The 13,265-nt window shown below is 39.8% G+C and overlaps 1 protein-coding gene across 1 annotated transcript in view; it reads left to right on the top strand.

Moving 5' to 3' along the window:
- The first annotated feature begins 12,039 nt into the window (after positions 1-12,039).
- The window catches only part of LOC109468398, a 16,398-nt gene continuing 15,172 nt past the window's right edge, over positions 12,040-13,265 (top strand). The window contains exons 1-2 of the mRNA XM_019766647.1: positions 12,040-12,154; positions 12,826-12,948. Coding sequence (XP_019622206.1) covers positions 12,043-12,154; positions 12,826-12,948 — 235 coding nt within the window. The 5' untranslated portion in view covers positions 12,040-12,042. The remainder of the gene's footprint in view (positions 12,155-12,825; positions 12,949-13,265) is intronic.

Here is a 13,265-nt window from a genome sequence, read left to right on the forward strand (position 1 = left end):
TGTGATGACGGTTGACTTCTGTGCAAACCAGACCAGATGAGGGCTCCACAGTGAAGAGTTTGTACCTGTCCAGGTGAGACAATACTTTGCAACTTACATGAATTTTTCCTTTCCTCTTGGATGTATTACGAACTGTAGCATAACATGCTACCAGTAACACTTTTAAAAACCTAACTTTTTGTACATCATTCTACAATGTATTCAAGCAACTTGCTTACAACTTATGAGTTTTTCCTTTCCTCACATATGTGTTATTAGAACTCTGATGTGAAACACACTACAAGTACATTTTAATTTATCTTTGTAGCATTTTTAAAAGCAATTTTCTAGAGCCTAAGTCTTTCAAAATCTATTCCATCAGTGAGATAGTTGAATTGCATGATGTTATCATTAGTTATGGTCATTCTTGTCCTCTGCTTTTAATTCCATGGTACACGTACGTCACCCTTACCTGTGCTCCTCTTCTGATGCTTTGGATCTTTCGATTATTCTGCTGATGCTTCCCTAACATTCTGTCATGCTGCTTTCACAGACCCTTTTTGCTGCCCTCACCTTTCATCCTTGCTTGAATGTCTCACTTACTCACCTCTGCTTTTATTGCACGGTACATCACCCTTTCCTGTGCTGCTCTTCTAACATACTGCTTTCACACTCTAAAAATTTCCTTACCTATGCATTTCATCCTTGACCTCTGCTTTCAATTGCATGGTATGTCTCTGACACTTTTGACCTTTCCACTCAACCTTCTGAACACTAGGATTTTGTACATCTATTCAAGCAAACTAAGCATCGTCCAATTGTGCTAATTTTATCACTATCTTTCATGGTCATTCAGTGTTGCGATTCAACATTAACAAATCTGTTCATATCGGTAGGTGTGTCCCGAAGGTCAGCTGTCCTGACTGGGAGAAACCTGTGATGATGGGTGAGTTCTATCCAAACCAGATGAGAGCTCAGCAGACTGGTTCACTTGAAGACTGGAAAGAAGGACGAGACTTTGACCAGTAAAGCAGTGAGAGAAGACACAGGCTGGCGTAGTTGTGAGTATAGTTTATTTGTGTAACACAACCAAGTACACACACTTGCATACATGCATACATTTCTATCCTTACCCTCCAACTCTGCTTTGCACGGTTTCCTTTCCCAACACTTGTAACTTGTAACCTTCACTGTCAAACTTCCACTGTGGTTAAATCTGGGCCTTGTTTGTTCTGATATAATTTGAACCAAATGCATATTTCAGTCGCGGTCATTTACAGTAAACCTGTGCCTTTAGGTCATTTTTTATACTAGTACATATATAGGGTTCTAGTCAGTGCCTGTTTTCACCGTCATTTGACAGAATTTTGCCGCTCATGCCAGCTAAAAATTTTGCCCAATCCATCATTATATTTGTTGGACAAAAATCCATGCTTGTAGACTGTATTTGGTTGACTATATATTGGCAGAACTTCTATTTTTCTAAGATCTGCAGGAAATTAAATAAGATCTAAAAATTGGCGGCAACGAGGCGGCTGTTGTGAGGGCTTGAATTAGCAAATTATGATCACATTCAGTGAAGTTACCGGGAAAAGTTACTGGAAAATACGTGGGTGGAAATGTAGGATGCCTTTATGTTGTTGTTTCTAAAAGTAGGGTGTGTAATTCCTCATTATTTTTGTACAGAATACAGATTACAAACGGCTCCGATGTTGAAAATGTTTTATTTTTACCTAACAATCTGTCGTAAGTAGTCAACAAGTTTTGTGTTACAAAATTTTGTTTCTTTTCTTTGCCGATCCAACCAATGCTTATATACCTCAAAATCAAGCTGAAACTTTTGTGTACTTTTTTGCCAAACAAGCTTTGTCTACGTGCAAAAATTGCCCCTCAAAATTCAGGAGATAGCGTTTCCATTTTTTTGCATAATTATATAAACCTTTTTCGGGAAAGAATACCTATTCCGTCATTTAAGTGTTGACATGTAACAAAGCTATTGCAACATAAAACATGTAAGATTACAATCAAGGAGCATCCAACTTGTTGATGGATCAAAATGACTAATGGTTTCCCAACTTCCCAAAATTCGAGTTTGAGGGATTTTTTTTAGGGTTGCTAATTGATGAAATTCTTGCATCCAAACTATCTTGAAATGTTGCACAGCCCAAATTGCCTCAAGTAACCCGATACTTTTCTAAAAGTGCCAAACCACAGAAAAGAATACCAGACCACCACACTTATTTCTCTTTAGCACCTTCTCACTTAACTTTCTCAACTTGAAATGCTTCATTTTATTCCCCCCATCACACACCTTTCGAGCCATTCTCTAAATCTAAATTTGGACATCTCTCAAAAGTCGTGTCTCAATACCTTGTACGGCAACGATACACAATCTCATATAGCCTCATAATTAAAAATGCTCTGGCAAATATTCCTGGCCATCTCTCTGCGGAGTGGCATCGTACAAATCGCGCCCAATCTTGAGAACACTTCGGCCAGCTGTTGTGCAAAGAGGTCTGGATTGTTCGAGCTGGACGAAGTGTTCTCAAGATTGGGCGCGATTTGTACGATGCCACTCCGCAGAGAGGTGGCCATGAATATTTGCCAGAGCATTATGAGGCTATATAAGATTGTGTATCGTTGCCTCACAGAGTTATTGAGACACGACTTTTGACTGCACACTACGTCCGCCATTGGGTACTGCACGAATTTCTGGGCCGGCTGGAAGGGTGTTTGATGGACTCCTTTTCTGATGCTTTGTACCTTTACTCATGACTTCCCTCTTCACTCTGAAGACTTCACCCTTTCCGCACATTGAAACTACTCCCCAAACACTTTATTCAAACTTGCACGGTACGTCACACTTCTGTAAACTTTTTGTCGTCCGACATCTTGCACCTTTCCACTTACCTTAGCCTTTCATCTTCTGCTTGTTTTAAACTTTCACTGCTTCTAACTACACCCCTTTTGTGCTTCTATTCCTGCTTTTAGACCTGGCCTGACAAAAAATTGCCCCAAAATTGCTTTTGACTTGAAAACTTGCCCAGAATTCTGGGCTGATTGGGACCCTCAGTTGGATAATTAATTGGATTAAAATTTTCCCGCCAAAAAACTTAGTATATGGGGATTCTGACCTTTGACCTTTCTTCCCTCCCTCCCTCTTTCTCTGAACACTTAGCCACCACACTCTTACTAGCTACTTCGAACCAAGTCACACTGTTCCAATGCTTTGGATCTTTACACTTACATGTAACTTCTCGAAACACTTTGTGACACTCGTGCTATGTCAGACCAATCTTCCGAAACACTTAGTTACTTGAGTGAGACTTTTCTGCCAGAATGATTGTCACTCTACTCGTCAGTCAATTGCACAAGAATGCTGGTGCTTCGAAACACCGTGTCTCCGCAAAGACATCCCCAGGGGAGCAAACTTCTGTGCATTGACTGACAAGTAGAGTGACAATCATTCTGGCAGAAAAGTCTCACTCAAGTAACTAAGTGTTTCGGAAGATTGGTCTGACATAGCATGAGTGTCACAAAGTGTTTGGAGAAGTTACATGTAAGTGTAAAAGGTCCAAAGCATTGGAACAGTGTGACTTGGTTCGAAGTAGCTAGTAAGAGTGTGGTGGCTAAGTGTTCAGAGAAAGAGGGAGGGAGGGAGGGGAGTAAAGGTCAAAGGTCAGAATCCCCATATACTAAGTTTTTTGGCGGGAAAATTTTAATCCAATTAATTATCTACTTGAGGGTATCAATCATTGTGTGTGTTTTTGGCAGGCAGGATTTTGGCAAAAAAAAAAAATACACAATTCATCAACCAAGTGTTCAGGTCCAAAGGGACAATTTTGGGGGCAATTTGGCATTCAATTATGTGAAATTAAAGCTGCCAATTAACACTTTGAACAATTAACTAGGTGCCTGGGGAAATTTAAGAGCAGGGGTGCAAAGTGTTGGAAAAGTGACATAACGTGTGAGTGAACCTAGCGTCAAAGCCTGGAGGAGAAAACCTCTGAGCCAGGGTAACAAAAATCCACAAAGCCCCTCTCCGTTAGCGTAGTAGGCCTGATGACGGACAAAGTTGTTCGTCAACAAGTCTACTACGCAGAGTCGAGGCATGTGTAAGTTTGAACCCTGGGACAGAAGTTCCTCCTCCAGGCTAAGCCCAGGGACAAGAAGTGGAAATAGAGAACATACGGAAAGAGAGGAATTGTGTTTTGTCATGCAGTGAAATTAACTCCGTTATCACTATTAACGTACCTGCAACGTGCAACAATTCAAACCTCCCACTCCAAAATCCAGGCCTAGTCTCAAGCTCATCAAATAAAGTCTGCCAGCGCAAAACATCACTGTCAAACTCTACTACTAGATCAACATGAGACGAGCCCTGAATTTTCCAACAGGAGGTTAGTATTGCTACAAGTCCATCAACAGTGATAACAATGTCTGGGGTCTACACGACTTCAAAGAAATCAGCGAAACAAAACTACATTATTTCATAATGTCTCAGATTATTCACTCAGATTTTTCTTTTGCTCATTTTCACTGAAATGTACATATTTTTGGTAAAGGAGGTTGCAATTTCGCACTTTTAGCTCCAAAAACATCTACAGTTTTTAGCTTCATCCTTTAGGAGAAAGTGGTTATCAGTACGGGCAGTTAAAAACTATGTTGTCACGACTGTCTTACTTGAGTGGTAATGGAGGTTACATATTTCCTAAACAAGGAGGCTATAATTCTTTCAAAGCCATCAGCCAAACGTAGTGTTGTTGTGGTGTATTTTTGGTGGAATCTTTGTGCATATTTGAATGAATTTGGACCTTCCCATATTTACATTATGTATTTTTTATGATATCGATTTTACAGCTGCCTTCAAATGCTACCTGTGAATCATTGAAACTGTTTACATATAGTTGCTATTGGCTTCAAAAGTTGACTGTCTACAGTACCTTTTACATGTAGCTACACTTAAATGCTGGCTAGATTTCAACTAGAAATCCTAATTGCGTATCTCAGTGACTTACAGTATTTACAGATATCTCTCAACTCTACCTACAGTTTACTTTAATGTACTGTTTAGTTAGACTATCTAGAAACTTATCTGTAAATTATAATCCTTGCTAAAAGAACAGAGTGTTTGTTTCGCTGATTCCATAACTCAATTCCTCCCTTTCAAACATCACACACAGCTTACCTGTAGTACATTCACACTACAGAAAGAAAGCACAACATTGCCTTTTCCATCTTCTGTAAAGAAATAGGACATATTTCCAACAATCATTATGTGACCAAACCATTTTTCCTGATATCCACTCCATTCGGGAACACAAGATCTGTACTTTTATATTATTATATTACAGTATTTATATTATTATATGTATCACGTGTATCACTAACATGTTGCAATTTGGGAAACCTTACCAATGCCTAAAAATGTTTTAATTGCAAATTATGTATTGTCTTCTATTATGTGCATAATAGAAGATCATCTTGATACCTACATTTTAGGCATATTCCACAGTGAAAGACAAATGAACAGAATTTTAGGTAAATCAGGGTCAAACTTTGTGTGCTTTTTGCAAATTTATAATATTTGCAAACACATTACATGAAAAAACTGGCAAATATGTTATCTTTCATGGATTTAGAACCTAAAGTAACATTCTAGGCCATCTAGGATATTAAAAGTATTCAAAGAATAAATTTTCAGGCTTGAATTTTTGTTGTTAAAACTGCCACAATGTTACACCTGATTGAAGCACAAAAACAGATCAAATTCTTGTAGATCAAATGCGTGGAAAAGAAATTCCTTCAACATGACCAACAGATTTCCACTGCTACAATCACGCTACTAGCTTTTTGGGTGCAAATGTCTGCAAACAACTGACAGTGCACAACTGACAGGCCATCTAATTTACCTTTTATATAACAAACTGCAGAAGTGCGAAAATGTCGCGATATCCAAGTTTGACATTCAATAAACATTTTTTGTTACATCCTAGTCCTACCTTTCGTGAAAAATTCCACTTCATTCCATCTAATTTTTTAGCACTAACGTTACATGTACACAATATTTGCATTATTCATCCCTGCAAGTTTTGTTGCTTTAAATGATTTTTTCACCATGTTGATTTTATTTTCTTCACATTAAGGACAATTTTCTTTACAGAATCAGATATTTTAAAAAGGCTGTACAATCAGAAGATCATGATGAAGTGGATATCAGGGGAAACAGTTTGGTCACAAAATGCTTTTGAAATTTGAAAACATATCCCATTGCTATACAGAACGAAATAAGAGACAATATCACAAGTGCTTTCCTCAATAGGAAAATGTACTGTGTTCTCCACCATAAATGCATACAAATATTAGTCACAAACTTAAACTAGATATTAGTATAAGAAATGTGAACTCTTATGACAATGAAATTAGTAGAGAGGGCTGGTTTGGATAATCATCAGGTGTTTGGAACTAAAAATTCAGAGGATCGCAGAGATGCCCTATTCCAACATATTCATTGTCATTTTTAGGGGTTTGCATGGGAGGTCCCGATCACGCTTTGAACTAAATTCTGGAACGCAGCGGCCACGATTTATTCTTCATTCGTGCAGACTGGATGCTTAATACAAATTAGACTTAGTTCGACTTCAAATTATGCAAATGGCAAGGCGCAAAAGTATGCAAAGCAGCGACCCGGTATTATGCTTCATTCATGCAGGCTTAACGCTTTACCCATAATGCAAAGATTACGTTCAACATTATTCGTCACGACCTGACTCCGTATTATGCAAATCTAAGACGCATTGCGGCATGCAGACCCCATTTTTAAAAGAGTTCTGAAAATAAAAGCCAACTCACGGTCAAGGTCTGATGTTCTCTTGTCTCGTAGATAGGTGACAGGTCCCTCAGGAACACACACAGGAAAATCCTCCTTGAATACTGGACAGGCATACAGGATACCCGATAGATCCTCCGAGAATTTGGACAGGAACACAGATCCTCCAAGAATTTGGTCAGGAACACAGACAGGTCCCACAGCACACACAGGAACATGGTCAGGTAGTCTCGGCTTCCCATAAGCTAGGGTGTAAAAGAAATAAACAGTCAGAAAAATTTCATGCCAAAATTTCATGACATTACATTACTTACAAAACCTGCTTTGATTGGGAAAAGAGTACATGGAACATTGTTATCTTAGTGAGGCAAAAGAAGATCATAGCCAAAAGTGAACATAGAAATATTCTGACCAGTACATGTGAAAACACATCTCACAGTCACACATGATACACATATGTAAGGTATCAAAATTCAACGCTTTGGTTGAGAGAAGAGCACATGGAACCTTAGCCTGGGTACCATCTGGATTTTCACAACAAACAGTGAACATAGTATTACATAGAATATCATAACCAAACAATGCATCCTCACACAAGTGACATCACAATTTCCAAATAACATAATATGCACCTCGTATTAACACTCATTAAATCCAATACAGCTAGCTGTAGGTAAAAAAAACATAAGAGCCAATGACACACATACATGTAGAATGCACTCCAAATATCAGTTCATGAAAAAACAGGTCAAGCTCATATGTACAGAAATAAAACAGTAATTTGGCAATACATATGGAGAAAAACATGTCATGTCAAATATGTATTTATGTATCAATATCAAATAAACCATCATCATGACATGCAAACATGAGTCAATGAAACATGATTTCTTTTTAAAAATAACTGCACACAATAACATACATGTAAATGCATTGCAATTATGTCAAGGAATGATAAGGTTTCAACTTAGGAAGCAGTTGAAGTTTTCAATGAACAGATTAGATGATGAAAGAAGAGTTATCCTGACCCCAATGGCTTTGTAAATTTAAGTGAATGACATTTAATCTGTGATCTACAGGTCATGAAATAACTTCGCGTGCCGCTGACTGTATACAGACCTGCTAGAACTCCTAGGGATTCAAACCCAGGACCACAATGACACCACCATTTGTTGTTCTTTGTGGCCAAGTTGTATTCCCGAAAAATAACTAACTTTACATAACTACAGTACCTCTGAAAACCTTTCCCTTGGTTTGGAGCTCCTTGATGTATTTCAATTCAGAATCTGGAACAAATGCACATGAGCTTCAGTAACAGCAACAAGGCATACAAATTATTATATTCAAGTATTGTTGGCTGTCATCAGTTTGTCTCTGGTTTACACGACAAATACAGAAATAAATTCCAATCTCGGATTTACCAAAATCAAGTTCGAGAGTCTGTTGGGGATTTAATGTTACTGCTCAACAACTGGTTAATGATGCATAATAACGTTATGTTACATGTAGAAAAGTCCTGACCTGTTACAGACCAAAATACCGCCTCTCTTACAGTCCTTTAACTTAAGCCTATGGTGAATTCTTGGTGTCTTTTCTACCGACACATTTACCTTCCTGGTTGCTATGTCACTTATGAATTGTATCTCATTACCCTGGATATGGTCTTTGAAACAAAACAACTCTGTTACCGCCCCCCTCCCCACTCGAACTTACCGTTCGTCTGTCTCCCCTCCTTCCAAATCTATCAGTATCACCTTGTCCATGTCATCCTCTGCACAGACAACGCTATCATGTCCAGCCTACCTTCTCTTGGCCTCGGAACACTTTTGTTTTACATTGAAACGCATAGAATTTGACCAAAGCACACAGGACAACAACAAACCGTAAACCACGTACGTTACAGGTCAGGGCACTGGACCACACAATTACGCCCCCCAGCGGTTGCTTAACTTAGTGCAGCATTAACTCATGGGGAACAATGCCTCAACTTAAATTTCGAAATTCTGTCTTTTTGCTTCATTTTCCTCAAACGAGATTTATCTACAATAGTCCGGAGAGTATCTACGACAATTCAAAGTACAAATTACCACCAAAGCGGACGTGGCGCGTCTTCCTGGGTGGAATTTGTACCCGCTCGTTCTTCTCCATGTTCCACTGCACGCTCGCCATCTTGGAATGACGTGTTTCACGCACGTGTCACCTGCACCTGTAAATCATGAGAAAAATTTGAATTCGATAATTACGTTTACGAAAGATTAACGACAGGCCAATGGGCAATCATCACACATGCAGGCCTGAAAAATACGACGATTTAATTATGGCTTTCATCTTACGAATACGAAATTATCCATTTTCTCTCATTTTTCTCCTCATCATTCAACTTTATGAATTTAAGGAGGAACAAATCGGCTTTTCTTCGCCCTGTACTATTAAAATATGCCGAACTGACTGGTGTTATGGTTTGCCGTCCCATGCTTTTAGCTAAAAATTTGTTATTATGATTATCGTTATTGTTAGAATTCATTAGTGTTAGAGTATGAAATAGTCTTTCCCTTGACTGCAAAACGTCCTGACGTCGGCGAAACGTCAGGACGAAACCTGGCTGATGGACAGTGTAGCAGTGGCCTCTGGTGATTTGTCTCCAAACTGCAGGGTCACATTTACCTGTGACTGACGTAACTATTACGTAACTGTAGTAGTGCAGTTGGCCTTTGTGATGAACCTTTGTGCAAAATACTTAATTAAGTCACTCACAGCAACATTTCCTGTTATGTTTCGCAGTCCCATATTTCTAGCCGTTGTTTTGGTTATCGCTATGGTTAGAATTGAAGTTAGGATTAGGCTTAGAGTTGGAAATAGGCGCTCTCTTGACTGCGAAGCGCCCTGGCGTCGGTGAAACGTATTGACACTATCCGACAAATGGACCGTGTAGCAGTGGCCTCTGGCGATTTGTCTCCAAACTGCAGGGTCACATTTACCTGTGACTGACGTAACTATTACGTAACTGTAGTAGTACACAACTTACCGTACAAGTATCAAAGCGCAAATCTACGCCGACTGAACACATAATTCAACTTTTTACAGTCTCAAAACTGACGAATTCCTCTAACATTTACCACAGGTTCCATCTCGATGTCATGCACAGAGCAATGTCTGCACCTTTCTCTAGTATTGTGCAGCACTACTTTGTACCCGTACGGGTCTCGCCCATGAATACTGTGTTGTGCGGTCAGAACCATTTAAGTCTCACGAACATGCAAATGAAGTAATTTGTACCATTTAAATCTCACGAACATACAAATGAGATAATTTTTATGCAGATCACGCCGGGTGGCGCTACACATGTCCATAAAACGTGACTCAAATGCTAAGTTATATATTGTGTAGTTTCTTCTGGTTCTTAAGAAGCCAACACGACCAATTCTACCGTGTCGCGCACCAAACACAACCGCGCCGCCGTGTTTGTTCACATGTTGAATAGCGTGTCTTTCGTAGTAACATTCCCGAAAACGCCGCCGAAATTGCGGTTTCCTGTTATGGTTTACAGTCCCATGTTTTAGCTGAAATTTGGTTGTTATGATCATCGCTATTGTTAGAATTAATTAAACGTATTGACACTATCCGGCAAATGGACCGTGTAGCAGTGGCCTCTGGCGATTTGTCTCCAAACTGCAGGGTCACATTTTCCTGTGACTGACGTAACTATGACGTAACTGTAGTAGCACAGTTGCACATTGGATTTTGTGATGAACTTTTGTACAAAATACTAAATTAAGTCACAAACAGGAACATTTCCTGTTATGTTTCGCCGTCCCATATTTTTAGACGTTGTTTTTATCATCGCTATGGTTAGAATTGAAGTTATGATTAGGGTTAGAGTAGGAAATTTGCGTCCCATTCACTGCAAAGCACCCTGACGTCGGTGAAACGTATTGACGCTATCCAGCAGATGTACCGTGTAGCAGCGACCTCTGGCGGTTGGTGAAGTGCAACAACAGTCTACTGTGTGCGAGTCGTGTGCAGAACTCACTTGATTGAAAACGTAGGCATAGGCAAGGGACACGTTTCACTTTTTCGTTCGTTCAATCATTCATTCGTTTCTTTCAGTTTACTGCATTCACAATATAAGATTTTGTTGACCGAACCAGACACCAATCTCCTGTCGTCTGCGTTTTCATCCCGGTTTATGGTTGCCCTTATCCCTTATGCTTGTCTGCTCTCTTAACTCGGTGCACGGAAGGTTGGTGGTCTTGAAATTCCGCTAAATACTCCAGAACACGACGGATATTCTGCCGTACTGACATTAATTACAACCGGGCCGCCATGTTTGTTTACATGTTACTCTAGCAAAAACAAAGAGTTTCAAAGGAGTCTCACATAGGGGATGATTGCGTACTGCACTTCTTCGTTCTTCTGTCGTAGGACGATCAAGATATCGTATATTGTCCAAAAGAAATTTAAATTTATGAGAATCGGAACAATATAATACTTACGAGCAAGAAGAGGGGTGTGCAAGGGGTGATTGTTAGCGAAATATTCCACTATACCGGGATTCGGTAAATCTCTATTTTAGCCCCTGATGTCGAAACCTGGGAACGAGTCACTAACATGTGGTTGCGTGATTGCGTCATGCTACAAACCATAACAGCCTTGTACAGGTTTGGCCATGGTCTTGTAGCCATTCAAAATGAATTGATAGCCTGGAACAGGCCTGGCCATGGGACACTCATGATCAAATTAAAGGGGGTTGATAGCCAACGAAAATCGCGCGCGGATGTCATCCATAAAATTAAGTCGGTGTGGCCTAAATGATCTTTGTTTGACCCATTTATGTTTTGATAACAAGACATTTTCTAGCTAGTAGGTGACACCTTAAAAACATTACCGTTATTGCGATAAATGTCTCTAGGAATACGTCTATACTCCAAGATCGTTTAATATAGTACTTTTCACACAACATACGTGTATCATATCACTTCGATACCCGTATACATTCTTATAGGAACACAAACAACATACACAGTACAAGACATTGGTTAAAAATATCTAGGACAAATATGTAATTTGTCTGAGGAAATATAGTGAATATTCATAACAAATCTAAAATGAAACACACAACACTCGCTGTATCCCTCACTAGTTAGACATTTGAAGGCCGACAGAAAAGCAAACGACAACAACAGCTCGTCTGACAGACGATAGTTGCTGACGATTTTTCCCGCCAAATTTAAGGGATGGCGGACGGGTGCGGTGAACCTTGGGAACCACCAGACACCTCTCCTGGCTCTATTGGGAATTACGAACAGGCCTGCGACGTACGTTTTACCTTCAAAACAGAAGGACATGGTAAGTTTTAACTACAACACGACAATTTGTATTCCGTATCAACCGAGATTTCAGCCTGACCGAGGGTTGGATTTCCTTCGGTTGGAGATGCAGAACAAATCGTTTTATTTTCCCCCTCATTTATCTACTTCAATTTTCACCTCAAAACAAGGCTCATGCTGTAGCCCAAATCATGTGAGCGGGGCCACTCACATTTTTAGGTTACAATGGGATACAATGGTCGACAGTAAAGACAAATGTTTGTACCCAATTTGGGAAACATTCACAAGGAAGCTTGTCGCATAGTGTTGTACGTAGATCTAGGAAAGAAGCTTCTCGAGTGGGATTTCCTGCTAAGAGATGAAGTATGGAAGGAGAAAGGGGATTTCAGGGAAGCGACAGTCTAGCTAGCTGACAAAGATAACTGGAAATCATACGTTTAGATAGCTTTGCTCTCTGTAGTCTTGCATAGATATACAGTGTTGCTAAAAGGACCTTTTTTCAAGATCATTTTAGGATAAAAAAGAAATCGAAAAAAACCGTCTGTATTCAGTGGATGTGTTAAACTCCTTTTTAACACTTTTTGTTAGAATGTTTCCATAAACACATTTATTATGTTACATATCTTGATTCCTCCAATTCAACAGCATAGTCGAAAAAATGCATTAAAAATTGCTCATTTTAACCCGTAGGGAACCAGCGTAGGAGACGCGATTCCTTCTCGGCGTCGGAGTTGAGTGGCGCCGAGAGAAACGACAGCCCAGCTGGCGCCCCAGACGGTAACACCCAAGTCAATGTGATCTACGGAATATGCCGTAAGTCAAGATATCCTAATTTTCATACCGTAAAACGTGATATTTTCGCGGCAGTATTATTTTCATGGTGACCGCTCAACTACGAATGTATGACATCGCGGATATCACCCCCATCAAACTCCTTTCAAGCCGTACCCGGAAATTCAAGCCGTACCCGCTCAAAAATTCTGGCCGTACCCGGAAATTCAAGCCGTACCCGCTCAAAAATTCTGCCGTACCCGGAAATTCGTGCCGTACCCGGGAAAATTTCAAGCCATACCCGGTAATTCGTGCCGTACCCTGTACTTTTTTGCCGTACCCAATGGCGGATATCGCTC

This window comes from Branchiostoma belcheri, unplaced genomic scaffold (assembly GCF_001625305.1).
Source record: "Branchiostoma belcheri isolate BF01 breed outbred unplaced genomic scaffold, Haploidv18h27 scaffold2, whole genome shotgun sequence".
NCBI classification, from domain to species: domain Eukaryota; kingdom Metazoa; phylum Chordata; class Leptocardii; order Amphioxiformes; family Branchiostomatidae; genus Branchiostoma; species Branchiostoma belcheri.